This window comes from Leuciscus leuciscus (genome assembly GCF_965113295.1).
Source record: "Leuciscus leuciscus genome assembly, chromosome: 5".
Lineage (NCBI taxonomy): Eukaryota > Metazoa > Chordata > Actinopteri > Cypriniformes > Leuciscidae > Leuciscus > Leuciscus leuciscus.
In genome coordinates, this window is record NC_138729.1 from 307,116 (window position 1) to 330,168 (window position 23,053).

General features: G+C 46.4%; 1 protein-coding gene across 1 annotated transcript in view; it reads left to right on the plus strand.

Annotated features, from left to right (window-relative positions):
- Nucleotides 1–23,053, plus strand: part of LOC309498483 (uncharacterized protein) — a 30,702-nt gene continuing 7,649 nt past the window's right edge. Inside the window, exons 1-13 of the mRNA XM_082169247.1 lie at nucleotides 1–159; nucleotides 734–1,303; nucleotides 1,588–1,672; nucleotides 2,046–3,132; nucleotides 3,218–3,298; nucleotides 3,393–3,564; nucleotides 4,450–4,539; nucleotides 4,626–4,669; nucleotides 4,891–5,063; nucleotides 13,980–14,050; nucleotides 14,242–14,387; nucleotides 14,483–14,627; nucleotides 17,454–17,603. Coding sequence (XP_082025373.1) covers nucleotides 893–1,303; nucleotides 1,588–1,672; nucleotides 2,046–3,132; nucleotides 3,218–3,298; nucleotides 3,393–3,564; nucleotides 4,450–4,539; nucleotides 4,626–4,669; nucleotides 4,891–5,063; nucleotides 13,980–14,050; nucleotides 14,242–14,387; nucleotides 14,483–14,627; nucleotides 17,454–17,603 — 2,655 coding nt within the window. The 5' untranslated portion in view covers nucleotides 1–159; nucleotides 734–892. The remainder of the gene's footprint in view (nucleotides 160–733; nucleotides 1,304–1,587; nucleotides 1,673–2,045; nucleotides 3,133–3,217; nucleotides 3,299–3,392; nucleotides 3,565–4,449; nucleotides 4,540–4,625; nucleotides 4,670–4,890; nucleotides 5,064–13,979; nucleotides 14,051–14,241; nucleotides 14,388–14,482; nucleotides 14,628–17,453; nucleotides 17,604–23,053) is intronic.

Consider the following 23,053-nt stretch of genomic DNA (forward strand, 5'->3'; position numbering starts at 1 on the left):
CTCTCTCTCTCTCTCTCTCTCTCTGTCAGTGGAAGTTGTTTGTGGTCAGGAAGTGTAAATGTGTCTCAGTGCTTCTTGAGCAAAACTCTTAGCAGAGCACATCCGCCCTGTGAGTCTTGTAAAAGAGTTCAGAGGGCTTTACTGAAGGACACGGCTGAGGTGAGCTTCATTCTCTACATTTCTCTGAAACCATCATCACATTAGATACTATAAATCACCTCATTGATCGTGTGCTGCTTGTAAGGGCAATGCGAACATGCAAACCAGACATGCGGCTTATGGGGGATTTCATGAATGACATGTAAAAATAAATTCATTGCTCATTTCTGTGGCTGGTTTTGACAGACTATTTTCAATACTGCAAACACTCACTCTGGCCCTGTCGTTTGGACATAAATAATGAGAAATTCATAATAAGGAAATAAGATGTTCATTGCAATGTGCCGTTTATATTTTCTTTTGTGTAAATGTTGAACTCAAGCAGCTGGTCTGCAGACCTTCCATTAAAATAGCAGAAATGAGAGATTCAGCGTTCTCACACACGGCTGAAAGTTGTGGTGGTTTTGTGGTTCAGAGCGGCATGGATATGACGGCTAATGACATTTTGTTATCTCTACGGATGCACCTTAGACTGAAATGAGCGTTTTCATACTCTAAATGTTGGATCACATGTTGAATGGAATGAATGCTCATGATGATATAGATGTCATTTGTTTTCTGAAATCTCTTTCAGTCTCTTGGAGCTTGTTGGTTGAAAATTTTGTTCTACGTGGGAGGAAACAGTGTTTCTAAACGTCGATCTCAAAATGGACGCCCTGCTCATCACTGAGGACAAAGACTGAAGACAAGCCCTTCCTAAACTCCTCATCATGACCATCTAAATGAGAAGACTATGGAGAATATAGTAGACTATGAGGAATCTGAGCCTTACCTGGAGGCCCAGCAGTACATCGAGAGAATGAAGCAGGAGGACGAGGGCATCTCTATGAAGAGCGTGGGTCTGGATGTGTCCGATCACAGGCTCGTGGGTCTGGATGTGTCCGATCTCTCTCCGACCGTGTTCCCGGTCTCTCCTCTCTCTCATGCCACTGTGCAGTGGGACGCTCCTGAAACTCCCGAGACTCCCGCAGAACTCCCGTCTCCTGGATCCCACCCTGAACTGGACTACGCTGACGGACCAGCATTTGACTGGACCTTGAATCTGCCGTCCGCAGACCTCAGTTATATCCCGAATCAGGATGGCTTGTTTGATCTGCTGGCTGAAGCCGAGTCAGAAGAGGACGTCAGACCTGCTTCTTCCCAGGTACTGTATATTTGAGTCGAGCAGCGGAAGGACCTTGTGGTTTCTCTGGTAGACATGTTCTTGTGTCAGCAACCGGGGACCTGCTTTCTTTATATTTGTGTGCACTTTAGAATGTGGTTTAATATATTCGTACCTTAGAGGAACAGCTTTTGAAACGAAAAGATTCATTTTGTTGTTCACCATTTAAGGCTGGAAAATGTTTTGAATGAGTTGGTTTAGATTTGACCAAAAGATGCTGAATGTTTGGGTGAAGTCAATCTGTTCTGATGTTTTTCCCCTGACAGGCACATGATGCACAGAAATCAGATTCACAAACACAGATGGCAGCTACACATGAGGAGTCCTCCACATCTTCGGCAGATACCACAGGTAACGTCTCAATGCTTAAAGCTGATGTGATTTACAGTATAGAAGTGCTTTAAATCATATTGTACAATGGGTGAGGTTGTAATTGTTTGACGCTTGTGAAATGGCCATGTGTTTGTCAGCTGTGAATGTCGAGCTGTTTGCTAACTCAGTCGATTTGGCTTCCTCTTCAAGTGCCTTGTTGCATAACCTTTAAAATGTGGTCACATGCACACCAGTTTCCCATCAGCCTTTACATTCCTAGAGGTTTGGACTGGGTGTTGTTCTGGAAGGCCTTTTTGTGTTTTTAGAAAAAGAAGCCACAAATACTCTGAGAACACTGAAGTGTTCTTCTGAAATCTGTAATGCAAGTGTTTATCTTTGCTTTTTCCATCAGATTCCAGAGCAGATGTGGCTGAAGAGCATTTTGATCTTTCTGATGGTGCTCAGATCCTTATGGACACAAGAGACTCAGAGATTCGACCAGTTCAAGAGAGCTCACAGTCGCAAGAACACGAGGAACCCGGCATGTTAGTCCGTCCCAGAATGCTGTTCACCCATGAGGAAAGCACAGATTCAGGCAGTGAAGAGCAAACAGAAGAGTGGACTGAGACCGAAGCCAACGGAGAATCAGCAGATGCAAGAACCGGTCCTCAGGATCCGATTGAAGAACCTGAGGTTGTGGAGAAGGAAGAGTCCAGTCCTCCAGCAGTCCGGTCGGATCAGTCACAGAACACCATCACAGATCCACCCGAGCCGCTGTCGGACCTCACCAACGGTTCGGTGGACCTCAAGGAATCAACACTGACACAAGAGCCAGACAAGATGAGCACATCCGTTACAGCGACAGAGATGAGCCAGAGTAATGACATTAATGGCTTAGACCGAGCGAAATATAGAGAACAGCTGGTAAATTCAGAGCAAGAGGTTGAGCCTGAAAACGGGCTTCCAGCAGAAGCACAAGAGTCTGAGCCGAGAGAGCCAGGCGAGCGGGAATCCCCGGAGTGGGTCCGGTGTTCCGATGAGCAGAAACCCTGCCAGCAGACGCCAGGATCAGAGTCCAGTGACCGGACACATGCAGCGGAAGAGGATATGACATCAGAGCAGTGTATGACATCAGCGGAGGATATGACATCAGAGCAGCGTATGACATCAGCGGAGGATATGACATCAGAGCAGCGTATGACATCAGTGGAGGATATGACATCAGAGCAGCGTATGACATCAGCGGATGATATGACATCAGAGCAGCGTATGACATCAGCGGAGGATATGACATCAGAGCAGCGTATGACATCAGCGGAGGATATGACATCAGAGCAGCGTATGACATCAGAGGAGGATCCGGATGCCACCCCCGTGGGTCACTGCATGAACGGCAGTGCCGAGGTGGGGAACCGGGCCGAGGCTCAACGCTTGGCTGAGAGGCTCTACAGGCTGGACGGGTTTCAGCGCACAGATGTGGTCAGGCATCTGGACAAAGAGTAAGTCTTTTACCTGGCATTGATGAAGTGTATGAAACTATTTGTGTTTCGACCAAATCTTCTCATTTGCCTGTTCTTTTGATAGCAACGAGTTCAGTCGTGCTGTTGGGGAAGAGTACCTCAAGTTCTTCGACTTTACCAACCAGACTCTGGAGCAAGCGCTGCGGTAGGCTTCTCATTCCCAGTAAATCTGACCAGTGAGGACATGCATCTCCATCAAGAGATCGCTCAACTGTTTTTGGGCTCATCCTGATTCTTAGGTCGTTTCTGAAGGTGGTTGTTCTGACGGGTGAGACTCAGGAGCGTGAGAGAGTCCTGCATCGCTTCTCCTCTCGTTTCCAGCAGTGTAATCCTGAGGGATTCTCCTCAGCGGGATCCGTGCTCACGCTCACCTGTGCCGTAATGCTGCTCAACTCAGACCTGCACGGACAGGTGAGTCACGTCTCCTTCATTTATAGTGCTTTTTTACAATACAGAGTGTTTCAAAGCAGCTTTACAGTGATAACAGGAAAATAATGCAACAAAGATTAGTTTTGGCTGTACAGCAGCTCTAGAAGAAAGTCATTGTCCAGCTTAAGTAAGTTTTTGGTTTACGTTGTAAAAATCATTAGATATTAACTTAGGGTCCGCTTACACGACACCACTTTCAACTGAAAACAGAAACTTTTAATGCGTTCTGGTCGTTAGAGAACGCAAACTTAAATAGGTTTCAAAGTGCAAGTTTTTTAAATGGAGTTTTGAAAGCGATACTGTATCATCTCCACGTAAACTTCTAAACCGTGAATCTGTGAAAACAGTGACGGCGTGCACATGTGTATTATGTGTTTAGTCTCTAGGCATACGCGTTTGGATGTGAATGTGCGCGGGCACATAGTCTTTCTTTACAAAGTGACATCGCCAATTACTCGTCTGGCAGGAATAATACAGCGTTTTTGAGCCGTTTTCGCTGATCCGTCTGAACAGGAATAATTTTGATAATGTTTTCATCTGTACAGAGGAAGAAACGTTCCCGTTTTCAGTACATCATTGGCGTGTAAATGCACCCTTAGTTCATTTATCGATACAGCAGCTCTAGAGAAAACAGTGAAGTCATCGTTCAGCTCAGTTCAGTTCTCATACAATGTTGTAAATGCAGGCTGATCAATAATCTTAAGAGTAATAAGAGTCCCCAACTAAGCAAGCAGCGGTGTCCAGTGGTGAGTCTCACGTGTTACCCACATAGAAAAGGGTTAGTTTAGACCCCAAACATCTGAACGAGGAGTGCATTTGTTATGTCACTTGATCTTTGTAAGAGTAATCCTCTACTTGTGTCGTCAGAATGTCGGGAAGTCCATGTCCATGGCTGAATTTGTGTCAAATCTGAACGGCATGAATGGAGGCGAGAATTTCAGCAAGGACTGTCTGAAGGTATGTTTGCCAAATCTTCATGTCTTCATTATAAGCTTCACTGCTGTGGTGGTCAGTAGTGATTCGGTTTCTTCTCTCTCTTTCAGAGTCTCTACAGCTCCATCAAGAGCGATCCGCTTCAGTGGGCCGTGTGAGTAAACCAACCAGTGCGGATCTGACTTCTGATCTGCTGCTTTATCTGCTTTATATCTTCACTTGCTGTTTTATGATTTTACTTTCGTGTGTTACACCTATTTTACAGCTTGTGTTTTATTCTTAGATTTTTTTTTAGCACTTTCGTCAACTTTGGTTGTTTTTAACTTGTGCTTTATAAATAAACATTGTATTGTATTGTATTATCTCTGTTCCCAGAGAGGATGAGGTTCTGGCCAAATCCCTGATGCTCGAGCAGGACTTGGACCAGGATGGGCACCTGCGATCGAAGAGTAACCCCTTCCAGGATCTCCCTCACGATAGGAAGGCCACGGTGTTCCAGAAAGGCTTTTTAAAGCGAAAAGCACATGCAGACATTGATGGCAAACGCAGTGAGTCAAAGTGTGGATAAAGTCAAGTCTCATGTACAGATATGATCAAAGCTACATATATGCAGTAGTCGGTCTTACAGGGGCTGTTTACACCTGGCCACTTCATTAGTTTTCTGTGATCGGAAAGCTATCCGATCGTGAAAAGACCAGGTGTAAATGCCCTCCGAAACGCATTCGAGACGGATTTGAATCCGATCGCTCAATCCACTTCAGGAGGAGGTCTGGGCCGCATTCCAGACGAAACTGGACAAGTGTAAATGCATCTGGTTATTGAAACCACATATGTAAATTTTACTTCTCCCAAAAATGCTAAAAAATAAACGCGTGAGAGCATGTTATAGGCTATATGTCATGTTATAGCCAGATATGACGACGCTACTGCAACACGCATCGCTGCAGACGAGCAGCTGAGCATCTATTCATCAAGCCAACATGCACACTATCGCAAATCAAAGTGAAAGTAAGTCTCAGATGCATAACACACAGTCATCTTCTTTAAAAGTAAAGAACCGAAATGATCTTAGCAGAGCTGTTGCCGCTCTCTCTTATTGCGGTCTTTGATTTAGAAATTTTAGCTGATGATCAATAAAATGCAGCTCATATCTCGGGCAGCTAGCGGATCGTTAGGAAAGATTAGATGAATGTGATCTTTTTTTGGGGGGGCCTGAAATCACTGATACAACCTTTAATTGCCTATATAATACATAGCCTACAGCTTTCCTGTAGCTCAGTGGTAAGAGCATTGCGTTAACAACGCAAGGTTATGGGTTCGATCCCAGGGGATTGCACATACCTATGTATAAATGTATAGGATAACGCAATGTAAGTCGCTTTGGATAAAAGCGTCTGCCAAATGCATAAATGTAAATGTAAATGTAAATGTTATCAGCACTGAAACACACGCTTAAAGCTTGCCACAGCGCACCGGCAAATGTAATGATTATGAATAGGAGACTGTCAAAACATTTGAATAATTAATTGATAATGTTTTCTAATTAATTGATAATGTTTAATGTTTAATGTTTTGTTCGGCTGCAGAGATTAAGTTGACGATGCTGACTGGTCATCTCCGCATTAGTGGACACGCCTATATGCAGGTTTCATACGGATTACATAATCTGAGAATATTTATTTTCCATTTGAATTGGTTCATTTAAAAGACATATAAAGCTTTCTATAGATACAGTATATATCTCATGTCTGTGAGGCAAGTATAGGCTACACTGAGTTTCGGGTCACTACAACCGGGACGGCAGAAAACGCATCCTGTTTTCTTTATTTTACAAAAGCACAACGTTTTGTTGTTATTGTGAGTTTACAGAAATAAAAGTAGAACCATTTACAGTTTGCATTACTCTTATATGTATGACCAAAAATTACTTTTGAGTATTTTAACACAAACACAGATATGCACCTAATAATAGCGCACACTTATCTAGGTTAACATTAGAGAGCGGATTTGTAAAGCTGCTGCTACTTACATGTTTCAAGTGATAAGCCATATTTGAGGTTAGGGTTGCCGTTAACGATCTGTCCGTCGCAGCCTGTGTGATTTCGCCACTTCTTGTGGAGTTTTTTTCTGTGACTGACCAACTAACAACATTTTGGTCGACCAAAGCTCTTCTAGTCGACTATTGGAGACCAGCCCTACTAGTTTTCCCCCTTGATCTCTTTGCTTTGCTAGTTTAACTGATCGATTTTCAACAAATACCAAGATACCAACTCATATCCTTTTATTCCACAAAACTATCAGTCATCAAAAACAAAACAAAAATACTAAAAGCATTACTGCTCTGAAGCCAGACAGAAATGATGTTGTTTGATAGTATGAACTTATAGTGGCAGTGGATGTATTTAGAAACACAATTTCACCATGTTCACCGAGCCGCTGACAGTCAGACAGTCCAACAATTCATCACCACCGCTGGAAACGCTGGACAAAAACTTAAAGGACAAATCCAGTGAAAAATGAACCTAGGGGTAATTAACACATGGTTACCGAGTCGATCGTTCCCTGAGATGCGTTTTCATGATAATCGAATATAAAGTGTTTTATCTTTAAAAACAGATTAGCTCATAACAATAGTATATAGGGCACAGAGTAAGTAAAAGTAAATCACTATTTAATACCACTAACAAGGCTCAAAATAGTCTCACACTAACAAGGTAGCATAATGAGGGTCCATACATGCAAACCGAAGCATTGAGAACGTCTCGGTTACATATGGTAACCCTCGTTCCCTGAGGGAGGGAACGGAGACGTACGTCGTGGTGAACGACGAATAGGAATCTCGCTAGAGAGGCCAATCTACTTCGAGTGAAACTAAACGGGCCAATGCATATTGGCGTGCAATCATTTGCATCAGCTGTGCAGCCTCGCAGCGCGGGTATTTAACGAGCAGCTGGTGCGATTGCACTTCAGTTTTTTGCTGAGGAGCCGAGCCGGTGAGCTGGCTGCCCCGGCGGGTCGCAGCAGATGTGGCGACGGGACGTACGTCTCCGTTCCCTCCCTCAGGGAACGAGGGTTACCGTATGTAACCGAGACGTTCCCTATCGTTCGGTCACTACGACGTACGTCGTGGTGAACGACGAATAGGAATCCCTACCAAAGTGCCACAGCTGCTGCACCCCATCCAGCGCCCTGAGCAAGCCTCTACACCTTCTTGCCTGGAAGGACGATAGGAGAGGGCTTACACCGAGAGTATACTTCACTGTTGTTCCGTGATAACCCATACAGTGAGATTATTGGATAACACTGGGAAAGCGTGCCCGAACTGAGGGAGGGGAACGCTGCGGGAGCCACAATCTTAAGAAGAGTTATGTGGGAATAAACATATGGACTAACCCAAGGGTTGTACTGCATATGAATAGTGGGTGACTTAGCCCAAGGGAAGACACGGGCTTCCGTTTAGGAGCAGCCGTGGAAGATATACACATATGGGATCCCCGTAGGGTCACACATATGGGACCCAGCCTAGACCCGGTTCTCAAGGATTCAGCGGATAAAGGCCTGGCACCGGACGCTCCGCCACGTCCGGGCCGAGGGTGTTTGGAGGACTCGACAGGCTTTGACTCTGGAGCAATAAGGGTGCACAGTAGGGTGCAGCAAGCCGACAGAGCCGGTACTCACAGTGCTTCTACCCCTTTAGGGTGAGAACATGGGAGGACACGGGCTCTACACGTAGGCTATAGAATCTAGCGAACGTGTTAGGTGTCGCCCAGCCCGCAGCTCTACAGATATCTGTTAGCGAGGAGCCACGTGCCAGCGCCCAGGAGGATGCAACGCCTCTCGTGGAGTGTGCATGCAACCTGAGCGGGCAGGGCACGCCTTGAGCTTGGTAAGCCAAGGCGATGGCATCCACTATCCAGTGGGCCATCCTCTGCTTGGAGACAGCCTTCCCTTTCTGCTGGCCTCCGTAACAGACAAAGAGCTGGTCTGAGATCCTGATGCTTTGAGTTCTGTCCACGTACATACGCAGAGCGCGAACGGGACAGAGCAAAGCCAGGGCTGGGTCTGCCTCCTCCAGGGGCAGCGCTTGCAGGTTCACTACCTGATCTCTAAAGGGAGTGGTAGGAACCTTGGGCACATAGCCAGGCCGGGGTCTCAGTACAACATGGTTGTCACCCGGCCCGAACTCTAGGCACGATTCGTCGACCGAAAATGCTTGCAGGTCCCCTACCCTCTTGATCGAAGCCAGTGCAATCAGCAGCAAAGTCTTCAAGGAGAGAAGCTTTAAGTCTGCTGACTGCAAAGGCTCAAAGGGAGCATCCTGAAGTGCTCGGAGCACCAGGGAAAGGTCCCAAGAGGGTATGGAGGGGGGACGAGGAGGATTTAATCGTCTCGCCCCCCTAAGGAACCTGACGACCAGGTCGTGCTTCCCAACTGTTTTGCCATCTATGTGGTCATGATAAGCTGAAATAGCGGCAGCGTGTACTTTGAGGGTGGAGGGAAACAGCCTTCGCTCCAACCCTTGCTGCAAGAAGGAAAGCACTGACCCTATCGAACATCTTCGGGGGTCCTCTCTGCGAGAGGAACACCACTCGACGAACAGGTTCTACTTCAAGGCGTACGCACGTCTCGAAGACGGCGCTCGCGCAGAAGTGATGGTGTTAAGTACCTCTGAGGGTAAGTCACCTAGAACCTCCGCGTCCCACCAGGGACCAGACATGGAGTTTCCAGAGGTCCAGACGCGGGTGCCATAGGGTGCCCCGTCTCTGAGTCAGAAGATCCTTCCTCAGAGGAATGGGCTAGGGAGGGACTGTTACGAGGAGCATGAGTTCTGGGAACCAAGTCCGGGTGGGCCAATAGGGAGCCACCAGAAGGACCTGCTCCTCGTCCTCCCTGACTTTGCACGGAGTCTGTGCAAGTAGGCTCACTGGGGAAAACGCATTTTTGCGAAGGCCCCAGGGCCAGCTGTGAGCCAGTGCAACCGTGCCGAGTGTTCTCTCGGTCAGGGAGTGAAACAGCTGGCAGTGGGAGGTGTCTGAGGAGGCAAACAGGTCTACCTGAGCCTCCCCGAACTCTCTCCAAATCAGCTGAACCACCTGGGGGTGGAGTCGCCATTCTCCCGAAGCACAGCTCGTGATAGCTCGTCGGCCACACGGTTGAGCACACCGGGGACATACATGGCTAGAAGCGACCTCAGATGCTTCTGACTCCAGAGGAGGAGATGGCGGGCGAGTTGCGACATGAGACGGGAGCGTAGACAACCTTGTCGGTTGATGTACGCAACGGTCACAGTGTTGTCCGTACGGACCAGCACGTCTCTGCCCTGAAGCGGCTTTTTTTAAGCGGCTCAGAGTGAGACGTGCTGCAAGCAACTCAAGGCAGTTGATGTGCCAATGCAGTTGGGGGTCCGTCCGCACCCCTGACACTGCATGCCCATTTTACGTGGCACCCCAGCCGGTGGGAGAGGCATCTGTGAAACCACAGCATGCCTGGACACCTGTTCCAAGGGGACTCCTGCCCGAAGGAACGAGGTGTCTGACCACGGACTGAAGGACTGGCGGCACTCCGGTGTGATTGTCACCCTGTGAGTGCCGTGATGCCACGCCCATCTCGGGACTCGGCCGAAAAGCCAGTGCTGAAGCGGTCTCATATGGAGCAGTCCAAGCGGGGTCACCGCTGCTGCCATATGCCCCAGGAGCCTCTGAAAGAATTTCAGTGGGACCGCCGTCCTGCCTTTGAATGTGTTCAAGCAGTTCAACACCAACTGAGCGCGCTGCTCTGTGAGGCGCTCTGTCTGAGTGACCGAATCCAACTCCATACCGAGAAAAGAGATCCTCTGCACGGGGGCGAGTTTGCTCTTTTCCCGGTTGACCTGAAGGCCCAGCTGGCTGAGGTGCCTGAGCACGAGGTCCCTGTGTTCGCATAACTGATCTCGAGAGTGTGCCAGTATGAGCCAGTCATCGAGACAGTTGAGGATGCGAACGCCCTGTTCTCTCATGGGAACAAGGGCCCCCTCTGTGACTTTCGTGAAGACACGGGTAGACAGGGACAGGCCGAAGGGCAGGACCTTGTACTGATCTGCTCGACCCTCGAACGCAAGCACAGAACGGCCTGTGTTGGGGAAGAATCGAGACATGAAAGTACGCTTCCATCAGGTCGATCGCTGCAAACCAATCTCGGGGACGGGTGCATTCGAAAATGCGTTTCTGCGTGAGCATTTTGAACGGTAGCTTTTGAAGGCTCCGATTCAAAACTAGCAGGTCCAAGATCGGTCGTAACCCACCACCTTTCTTGGGTACAATGAAGTAGGGACTGTAGTGCCCTGACCTCATATCGGCTGGAGGGACCGGCTCTGTCACGTCCTTCGCCAGTAGGACTGCGATCTCCGCGCACAAGACATGGGCATCGGCTGCTCTCACTGTAGTGGAGTGGATGGCCCGAAACTTGCGGGGACGCCGGGCGAACTGAATCGCATAGCCGAGCCTGATGGTCCGAATGAGCCAGCGAGACGGACTGGGGAGCACTAGCCAGGCTCGCAGAGACCGTACAAGCGGGACCAAAGGGACCGTAGGCGTACCCGGAGTGGGGTAGCGAGGTGGAACACAGGGGCTCGGCTTGGGAGGCTCTCTCTGGGAGGCGGCCCGTAGCGGAGTCTGAGTGTGTCGTGCAACACTTACCCGGTTCCACGAGGCAGGAGGTGCAGGAGGTGGCTTGGTTGCGTTCTCGAACCGCACACTGTTGCCTGCTGGCGATAGAAGAGGCGGATGAGAGTGGTGAGGATTCTCTCCTCCCACTGCTCTCCTGGCCCTTTTCAGACCCAGGGATGGAAGAACTGCTCTTTTTTTTTTTTTTTTTTTTGGAATTTAGGTACCACTGTGACTCCAGTGGTGGAACACTCAAAAGATTCGTTCCCCGGCCCTCACCGGGTGAAAGCAGCTCCACCCATCTCCGGGTCACCCATCTCAGGGGTGATTGTTTCACCGACCACTTAAACAGTGGCTGAGACGGGCGGTGTCATCCTCCTGCAGCGGACACAGTAGAGCAGGCTGTGCCGGAGTGTGTTTTTTTTGTTTTTTTTGCAGGGGATGACACCCTTGGCGACGAGTAGACTGAGGGGCGGCCCACGAGGCACTCTGGTGGTACGTCGGGGAAAGCGCTTCAGTCTGCTGCTAACTGCGGAGAACTGCTGGGCCAATTCTCAACAGTGTCGCCGAAAAGGCCACCTTGTGAGATGGGAGCATCGAGAAAGCGTACTTTGACGACGTCTCGCACCTCTGCAAGGACAGCCAGGGGCGTTTCTGGACCACCAAGGTGGACATCGTCTGGCCGAGGGCCTGCGCTGTGACTTGAACACGGTCAGTCGACAAGCGCAGCTCAACTCCGGCTTAGAACTACCCTCGTGCAATAAGAGTGCCTTGGCCTCGCATGCAGGGCAGAGGTGGCTCGCCAGGGGCACAGCCACCCCACCATCGAGGGTAGCGAGAGAGGTGAAAACTTATGCAGAATTTGGCACTTTTGGCGTTCCATACACCAATATAGCTCCATACTCCTAAGTTTTCAATGCACATCCGAGAAAGACCCGGGAAAGCATGGCTGTCAGTTCTGAATCTGATTCAGCATAAGCACACACACTATTACAGTGGGAACTCAGCATACCCTCATTTCCAGAACAAAACAGGCCCTCTCTCCGATGCAGCAATCGACATCTGCCCTCAGCTGGAGCCCTGAATGAAACGCTAGGTTCCTCCAATTTTGAAGGACCAGCAATCCCATCCAGAAGCTGCACAACTTGTGATGCGCTAGAGAGGGAGGGGCCCTAGGGGGTTGGTTCCCCGAAGGAGAAGCCCTCAGCTCTCAGATCACCCAAGCCATTCTACTGAAGTAGACCTCTCCTGGTGGCCACCAGGGAGGGCGCTACAACGGAGAATAGACAAGGAGACCGCGCACCTAGAGCGCCGAGCGAGCGCTGGGTTGCCGTGACAACCCGCGCTGCAGCTCGACGGCACACGACACGCTGAGGAGCGAGAGATCCGTCGAGCAGACCTGCAGCTGTGCTTTTACACACAAGCAGCGGCTGGCCAACAACAGAGGGGACTCAAACTTTCCGGAGAAAGAAGAGTTGACCGGCGTGTCGACGTGGTCATGTTCCCGTGCGAGAACATGAACCACCCACAAACACAGTCTCACATGTTTCCCAGGCATGCGAGACAGTGATCGTGGCCGTCAGTGAGGACAGGAAACGACCGCAACCAGAAACACACGGGTGGAATGTCATCTTTAGAAAGACGCAACTCACACCCATGTAAGCTCTTTCAGGGAAATACTCTCCTTGGTACTGAAGCACGCAGGGGAACGGTCGCAGCGGACACAGACAGGAATGCAACTCCCTTCACGGCGGTCTTTACCAGCCATAAGAACGGCTATTCAGCGCTCTTGGCGCACCGTTACCAGCTGTGAAAACAGCTTTTTTTGTTTTGCTCAGTAACACAAAAACAAAAGAGAGAAAAAGAAAGTCGACCCCGCTGCTGCGCTGTATCGCCCGCACCAGACACGAGAGATCATCTTGAAGAGCTTGCTCGTTGTTTGATCACTCAGTAGATTAAACAGCATCGAAACGCTCGGCTCCGAAGCAAAAAGCTGAAGTGCAATCGCACCAGCTGCTCGTTAAATACCCGCGCTGCGAGGCTGCACAGCTGATGCAAATGATTGCACGCCAATATGCATTGGCCCGTTTAGTTTCACTCGAAGTAGATTGGCCTCTCTAGCGAGATTCCTATTCGTCGTTCACCACGACGTACGTCGTAGTGACCGAACGATAGGGAACTTTGTAAGTGTACAGACAGTTTAATAAGAAGATACTTTATAAAGACAGTACATTACGCGTTTACATGCAGGATCCATCTTGGAAAACAGTCTTGACTAGTCGAGCAACGAACGCCGCGCTAAGTGAGCTGGTCGATAGGAATTACGCATAGTGAAATCTAACGTAGCACGGCGTTCGTGACTCGATTAGTCGAGACTGTTTTCCAAAATGGATCCTGCATGTAAACGCGTAATGTACTGTCTTTATAAAGTATCTTCTTATTAAACTGTCTGTACACTTACAAAGTTCTCAATGCTTCGGTTTGCATGTATGGACCCTCATTATGCTACCGTGTTAGTGTGAGGCTATTTTGAGCCTTGTTAGTGGTATTAAATAGCGATTTACTTTTATTTACTCTGTGCCCTATATACTATTGTTATGAGCTAATCTGTTTTTAAAGATAAAACACTTTATATTCGATTATCATGAAAACGCATCTCAGGGAACGATCGACTCGGTAACCATGTGTTAATTACCCCTAGGTTCATTTTTCACTGGATTTGTCCTTTAAACTAACTTGTCATTTTTTTTGTCTAGTCAATGACTATCTTGACCACCCTAGAGCACATTTAACACGCTGATCACTAATTGAACTGATTTGCAGCTCCGTGGGGGAAGCGAAGCTGGAAGACGTTCTATGCCATGCTGAAGGGAATGGTGCTTTACCTGCAGAAGGTAATCGCCAGAGACTGATGATGGTAGATATGAGGAATATGTCTATACAAACAGATGACACACGTCGTCATGTTTTGCAGTGCTTTAGTGGCATGTCTGCTTTTTATACAACCTTGCCAAAACATCAATACTAATAGCAGTGAAAGCTAGATTGTTGAGCAGTGTCTGTGTGTGTGTGTGTGTGTGTCCAGGATGATTATGGGAAGGACTGTCAGAGCTCGGAGGAGGTGGTCAGTGTTCATCACGCTCTGGCCGAGCGAGCCCTGAACTACACCAAACGCCCGCACGTGTTTCGCCTACAGACGGCCGACTGGAGAGTCTTCCTCTTCGAGGCTGCGTGAGTGTGTGCGTTTGAGGCTGTGTGAGTGTGTGTGCAGATTCTCTTCAGAAGCATTAACAGTCAGATCTGAGTGATGATCGTGTGTCCTTCAGGTCCACGGAGCAGATGAACTCGTGGATCGGCCGGATAAACCTGGTGTCGGCGCTTCACTCCTCTCCACCATTCCCTGCAGCGGTCGGGTCCCAGAAGAGGTTCTGCCGGCCCATCTTACCCGCGACACAGTCCAACCTCACGCTGGTAACCGTTCTCTTACGTCTGGGTGGTACGGTGGCCCAGTAGTGCACAACACAACAAAATTTAAAAAGCAAATATAGAAATTAAGCCACATTAGGGTTAGGTTAGGAGGATGGGGGGGGGGGGGGGGGGGGTGGTGAGTGAGGGGGGAGGGGGTGTGATGGGGGAAGTTCGGATAATTTTACTGACTCGGATCTTTCAATCTCGCTCCTCATCCCGTGATCCTCATAAACTGAGCTATGCAGTCTCTACCGGATACAGAATTGATAAGTTCACGTTTCGAGTCTTCGGGCTCGAGTCGTTCGGTTTTATGTCACGTAACTGCATGTTGTTATTAGGCTAAATATAGGTATCTTTATCAAAGTGATTTTCCCCATCATAGATAAAGTTTAAAGCATTACCAACTCTTTAGTACCACATTCATATGGAAAAGAACCATCATGACTGAAATTCTAAAAATTATAAATTGAAAGAAATAAAATAGCTATAATTTGAGACTAAAAGCGCAGCATGTAGGCCTAACTGTAAAAAAAAAACCTGACAACGCGCTTGTTTATGAGAAAGTTAGGGAATTATTAACTCCTTTATGTGTCAAGCGTTGTCACATCACGTCGTGTGACAAAAGAACGAAAGACTCAGAAGAATCAGACCCGAACAATTGAGAGACAAACTAATCATTTCTCTTTCCGGTACTGACAGCCTCTATGGGACTGACGGGAAGAACGAGAGACTCCGAGTCGGACCCGAACACTCGAGAGACGAACTAATAATTTCTGTTTCCAGTACAGAACCCAGGATGTTGCACATGTGAAGTCAACACAAAATTAACGAATCACTCTCTGAGACAACTCGGTAGTCCCGAGTCATATTAAAGATTCGTTTATCGTTCATGACCGACCAATCACTACTCGGGTCGCCTGAAGCCCAACGGCACGATATATCTGCGCTGCCCACGAGGCTATCGGTGCCGACTACAGCTTACACTTACACCAAGGCCCACAATATCTTAAACGGATAGTTCACCCAAAAATGAAAATTCTGTCATCAATTATTCATTCCAAACCCGTACGACTTTTGTTCATCTTCAGAACACAAACGATGAAGATATTCTTCATGAAATCTGAAAGATTTCTGTCCCTCCATTGAAAATCTGTGATGGTTCAAAATGTTCATAAAGAGATGGAAAAAAAAATCCATATGAATGGAGCAGTTTAGTTCAAGTCTTCTGAAGAGACACAGTGGCTTTATATGATGAAAAGCCAAAATATATTTTTGTATAATTCATTACATTTATATAGCTCTTTTCTCGACACTCAAAGCGCTTTACATAGAAGGGGGAATCTCCTCAACCACCACCAATGTGCAGCATCCACTTGGATGATGCGACGACAGCCATATTGCGCCAGAACGCCCACCACACACCAGCTTACTGGTGGAGAGGAGACAGTGATGAAGCCAATCAGTATATGAGGATGATTAGGAGGCCATGATGGACAAACAGATCTTCTATCGCCCTATAATCCATCGCGCTCTTTAAGATCACTAAATTCAAGGCTTTTGGTCATACCTAGGATATCCAGAACCACCAAAGGAGGGAGAGCATTTTCACATTTGGCTCCAAAACTCTGGAATAGTCTTCCTGATACTGTTCGTTGCTCAGACTCGCTCTCCCAGTTTAAAACTAGATTAAAGTCGCATCTCTTCAGCCAGGCATTCATATAATATTTTTAATCTTACAGTTCAAACTACAATCCGGCCTCTAGCTCATAAATGCCAGAGGAGAACTGGCCCCCGACTGAGCCTGGGTTCTCCCAAGGTTTTTTTTTTTCTCCATTAGGTCACCTGATGGAGTTTTAGGACGCCATTAGGTCACTTGATGGAGTTTTTCGGTTCCTTGCCACTGTTGCCTTTGGCTTGCTCAGTTGGGGATATTTTTGGGATATTTAATTTAATTTTATCAATCAATAAATTCCACTTGAAACAAACCTTGTTGTATTATTTTAATTTAATACTGTGAAGCTGCTTTGATACAATCTGTATTGTGAAAAGCGCTATACAAATATACTTGACTTGACTTGACTTGACTTGACTTGACTTGACTTGACTTGGACAGAGGCCACTGGGCAAATTTGGCCAGGATGCCGGGGTTACACCCCTACTCTTTCGAAGGACATCCTGGGATTTTTAATGACCACAGAGAGTCAGGACCTCGATTTTACGTCTCATCCGAAGGACGGTGCTCTTTGACAGTATAGTATCCCCATCACTATACTGGGGCGTTAGGACCCACACAGACCACAGGGTGAGCGCCCCCTGCTGGCCTCACTAACACCTCTTGCAGCAGCATCCTGGTTTTCTCAGGAGGTCTCCCATCCAGGTATATCATATCATATCATTTCTTTTCTGAAGATGAAAGAAAATCTTCTGGGTTTGGAATGAAATGACAGAGAGTAAATGATGACAGAATGATCATTTTTGGGTGCACTGTCCCTTTAAGGCCCACTCACTCTAAGAACAATAACTATATTAGCGCACACAACACCAAGGAGGGTACAATTGTTTGTTTATTTTAAGTGCACTGCAGTTGCGTTCTGTGAATGTTCAGTGAGCATAACTGTAGTGCGCACTTAAAGTTGGGTGATTTTGATTGGCTGTCGATGCTGTCGACACTCGCAGTGATTGGTACACACACACACACACACACACACACACACACACTCGTCTCTTTCACACTGATGTTTACTTCTGACCGTAGCTCTTCATCTCTAACCCAGCTTCCTTCTTCATTCATTTCTTTAGTTTCACTAAAGGTTTCACTTTCTTCCCAAGGAGAAGCAGCTCCAGTCGCACGGGTCCATGTTGCTGAGCTTCCAGCGGGATCTGTGTGTTCTCCAGGAGGAGATAGGGTCCGAGAGCCGGAAGAGCAGAGCCAGAGAACAGGAGGAGCTCCGGCACAGAGAGGAGTACCTGCAGTACGAGGTGCAGACACACACACTCACACACACTCACAGGCTCAAAATGACCATCAAAACAGCTTGAATTGATGAGAAGTTCGGTTATTTTGTGGGTAAACTCTCCGTTATTTGACAAAGCCACTGATGGAGGACATGTTGGCAGTGTAATATCTTATACCTGTGGACCCACACCTTCCCATCATCATTAAGCCACGGCCCAAACTTTTAGGAATTTGAACCAAGCAAATGTATTTCTCAAAAATGGTTAACACACATACAAGTACCGTCCCACTTTAATTATACACATAAATTGTAAGAAATTGTAACACTGATGAATAAACAGGTAAGGCTATTAAATAGAGTCCCAAACTAGTTTTTGTTATGTGATTGAATGATGAGAAGTTATTACAGGGCGACGCTGAAGTGCCCTCTGGAGACTCGTCACAATCCAATCTGCTTTCCTCCTTCCCAGCTGACGAACTCTATACGTCACTGGCCCAACCCACTCAATTATTGTGTTGGGTCCCTGCCAGTACGCCAGGAATTTAGAAGCAGCACACGGAACCAGGGCGAGGATCCGATCTCCTGGCTGGAATTCCCGAGCTGGACTGGTTGGCTAGCAGTCCGACGGTGGGTCCTTTGTTTTCGGTGACTCCTGTTCCGACTAGCTGGTTGTATGGTGGTTGCTAGCAGATGGTCAAACCCCGGCCAATCCCTTCCAAGCAGTACAGGGACCGGGAGGTCGTTTACCACTCCTACCTCCACCGGCTAGGACTTCGATCCAGCAGAGATGGTGACCGTTTGGGCGTCACATGATGCGTGTCCCCGTGCACGCAGGTGATGGGGATAGACGATTTCCTGCCTGGCCGGGCCTTGATGATTTGAGGTTGTACCAGGCTCACCGAGCTGCCTGAATCCAGAATTGCATTCACAATCTTCCCTTCGACCCCCACTTGCCGTTCAGGCGCCTTCAGCAGTATTGCTCGGTGGACAATGCAACCTGCTAGCCATACTTTGGCATCGGGTGGGTGTGGGTCGGTTGGCATGGGTTCATCCTGTGGTATGGATGCTGCCGGCCTGGTTACTGGTCTTGAGATGCCCTCTGGTGATCGTCGTTCTGGGGGCATTATCTCCGAGGTCCTGAGCTTGGGCTGCTTCCGCCAGCTCCACCGCCTCTACGAGGTCTGCAAGGGTTGCGGGATTCCTCATAATAACCGCTTTCCGATGAACTCGAGGTAATGCACGCAGTAGGTGGTCCACGACCACCCTTACAGCTACCTGGCCAGCCGTGGGATTCCCAGAGAGAAGCCAAAGTTGAGCTAATCCTTACAGCTGGGCGGCTTGAACTCGTGCGGGTAGTTGCAGGTTATAGACCCATTCATGGTAGCATTGTGCAGCACACACTGGGGAAAGCCCCACTCATGCCAGGATTTCCTGTTTTAAATCCACAAAAAAGACTCATTTGAGGGGGCCTGGAGTGAATAGTAGGCTCGCTGTGCTTCCCCGATGAGAAGAGGTGCTAAGATGCAGGCCCACTCATCCTCATCCCATCCTTCTCGAGCAGCTATTATGTTAAACGTATGCAAATAAGCTTCAACATCATCATGCTCTGTTAACTTTGTGAGCAGCTGCTGGGCCTGGACACAGGGTTCTGGAAGGGGTACACGGCCTGCGGTTCCCAGGCTTAATTGCTCAAGCGCAGGCTCCATGCGTTCTTGCCGGCCAGAGAGTTGTTCTACGAACTGCTGTTGGCAAATGCTGACATCAGTAAACCGGCTGATAATTTCCTCCATTATGAGAGAGAGTGTGGTTTCCGCAGTAAGGTAAACAGAGGTGTCACCAGCATTAAAAGTCTGACCTCATTCAGCAAAAATTTGCCCGCATTCTCCACCACTGTGCCGGGCTGAATGGGGACACACACCAAACTGACTTGCAGTGCACACGCCCTGGAGGGTTTTTATTGAACAAAAAGTAATATCTTAATGTGGGAATTACGGTGCTCAAAGGTTGATGAAGTAATAAAGGTGCAGAAAAGGTCTGTGGCTCTCCAGCGTTAGAAGGCCATTGCTGATCGGTTAATCCTCACTTGAATCTGGAGAAGCAGAGACAAAGAGAACACACTATTAGCATTTCCTGCCGTGGAGAACTAGCTCACCCTTTTATTCTCTTGCTCTGCTTATATTCTCTCTTCTTAATGAAGCACAGGTGTGGCCGATCAGCACTTGCTCCTGGCTGCTGATTGAATGATGAGAAGTTATTACAGGGCGACGCTGGAGACTCGTCACAGTTAATACAAGTTAGTAAGTTGGTATGATCCACCACAGTCACCCAAAACACAGAATGGCTGGTGTTTTGGGTTCAGTTTACCATGGTAAACACACAAGACTAACATGAGCTGTTAATAAATCATACGGAAGCTGTTCCTGATGAACAGAATGAACATCAAACCTGCATGCTAACCCTTCCGCTAACACTCGCCTTACTTAAACAGCAGCAAATGAAACTGTTTCAGACTGTGAATCACGTGAGCGTGCTTTGGAACCCGAAAATAAAGCCAAAGGGCATTTTCGGAGGACACTTAAACATCCGCAGCATTGTTTCAAAGACTGAGCAGATTGAACATTTGTTAACGGACTCAAATCTTGATGATCTTTGCTTAACGGAAATTTGGTTAACTCCTACTACTCCCTCTTCTATAGTGAAAGTGTCGGGATACACCTTGTATAGACGCGACAGAAACAAGGGTAAAGGCGGTGGTGTGCTGATTTACATAAGAGATCACATCCAAAGTAAACAACTGGACATCAGTGATTGTAACTTGGAGTGTGTGGGGACTACTATTACTTTATCTCCTCAAATGACTTTCTGTGTATTAGCAATTTATCGACCTCCTAAAGCTACTAATGATTTCTTTATTTCTCTTGGTAACTTACTTAAACAATGTGATGGAAAAGAAGTCATTCTTTTAGGTGACTTTAATTTAAATTGGTTTGAGAAATCATGTAGAAACAAACTTAAAGAAATAACACAACCTTTTCAAATGACACAACTATTAAGTAAACCAACTCGTATAACAAGATCTTCTCAAACCTTAGTAGATTGACAAATAAACCCGAGAGAATAATTAAAACTTATAATCTAATCACAGGCATGTCTGATCACAATTTAACCCTAGTAGCTAGAAAATGTATAAAAACAAGGTGCAAGAACGAAAAACCAATGAATAGTAAAATGTGTATCACATTCATTCCAAAGAAAGATTTACAACTGGTTGAAAAAGATTTAAAACAAACAAAGTGGGCAGATATCCTGGAGAAAAAATCTTGTGAACAGGGCTGTCATGATCTTATGTTGGCTGTAAATTACATCTTAACCAAATATACAAAAAATAAGCAAAGAAAGCGACATGCAAAACGAAATCTGCCATGGTTTAACAAAATTATTTGGGATATGATGAAAAAGCGAGATGTGCCGTTAAAAACATTTATAAAATCAGGACTAACAACGGATCGATTTGCCTTTACAAGTCAAAGAAATAAAGTTACAGCTGAGCTTAGAAAGGCCAAGGCCAGTTTTTTTCTTGAAATCATTAGAAATGCACAAGGTAATAGTAGAATGATATGGAAAACTATTGATAAATTGATTGGAAAAGAAAAGTAAAAATGTGAGAATATTTGTCTCAATTGTCTAATGGAAAAATTATTGATGACTCTTTTGCAATAGCAACAAATTTTAATGAATATTTTTTAAACATTGTCCAAAAACTGGCTCAGAATTTTCAAATTGCTCATTCCCCTCTCATAATCAGTGACAAATCTGATTTTAATCTTAGCTCAATAACTAAAACTAAAGTTGAAAAAATAATTACTGTACTAAACAGCAGCAAAGCAAAAGATATTTATGGACTTGATACTTCTTTTCTGAAACAATATAAGGACATCATCTCTGATCCGTTGACAACAATGATCAATCAATCGATTAGTGAGGGTATTTTTCCAGCAGCCCTAAAACCTGCGATTGTCACCCCTATATTTAAGTCTGGAAACAAACATGACATGAACAATTATCGTCCAATAAGCATCCTCCCAGCTGCGTCAAAAGTGCTCGAGAAGACGGTGGCGGAGCAACTTACCACCTACTTTGACTCACAAGCTCTCTTAAATCCAATGCAATTTGGTTTCAGACGGAAATACTCAACAGACTCTGCCTGTTGCTACTTCCTGGAAACTATCAGGGCATATGTGGATCAGGGAAGGGTGGTGGGAGCAGTCTTCCTTGATCTGCGTAAAGCTTTTGATACTGTCAATCACCAGATACTCTACAGTAAATTAAATCAATATAGTCTCTCTGAGCACACCCAAAACTGGATAAGATCTTATTTGAGCGTCCGACATCAGTGTGTACAAGTGAATAACATTCAATCTGCGTTTAGAGCCACCTCGATGGGAGTGCCGCAAGGGTCTATTTTGGGACCCTTGCTTTTCAGCATCTATATAAATGACCTCCCTAGAGTGTGTTCAGACGTTGACGTAATCATGTACGCTGATGATACGGTGATCTTTACTTCTGGGGAAAACGAGCTGGATGTTGCTGACAAATTATCAAACGAGATGCAAAAAATTGCAGAGTGGTTGCAGACGTCCTGTCTGACCTTAAACATTGACAAAACGGTCTCAATGTTTTTTTCAAATAAACGTAAATTACAACTAACTCAAGAAATTTAAGTGAATGGACAAAAAATGTAAAATGTAAATGAAACAAAATATTTAGGTCTAATACTTGATTCGAACCTTGGTTTTAAAAGTCACATAAAAAACCTTGGTAATAAATTGACATTTAATTTGATGAACTATAAACATATCAGAAATTCATTAACTACGGAAGCCTCAAATATATACCTCAATACTATGATTGTTTCACATCTTCTGTATTGCATGTCTAGTTGGTCTCAGTCGTGTAAAACATCGTTAAAATTACTTGAATCATTATATAAAAGGGCCATAAAAATTCATGATAAAAAGCCTCGCCAGTACCATCATTGTAAAGTACAAAGTAAATATAACATATTGAGTTTTGAAAACAACATTAAATATAATCAAATTTCTGCTCTATTTAAAATTATCCATAACATCGCTGCTCCCCCTCTGAGAAAATTTGTAACACTAAATTCGGAGAAAATTTCTAGAGCCACACGGTCGACAGTCAGAGGAGAGTGCAGCGTTCCAAGACGTAGAACCACATATGGTCAACAATCCTTCTCTTATAAAGCAGTGAGCCTTTGGAACACTCTTCCAAATGAAATTATTTCATGCACAAACTATAGTACTTTTACACGCTTGACCAAACAGTGGTTATTATCAAAGCAAACCTGTACGCACTGAATGACCGTGATATGAATGATGTAAACTGTGAGTGAGTGAGTGAGTGAGTGATAGATTCCTGAAGTGGAGAGTGTTTTTATGATGTGAGTGAAGT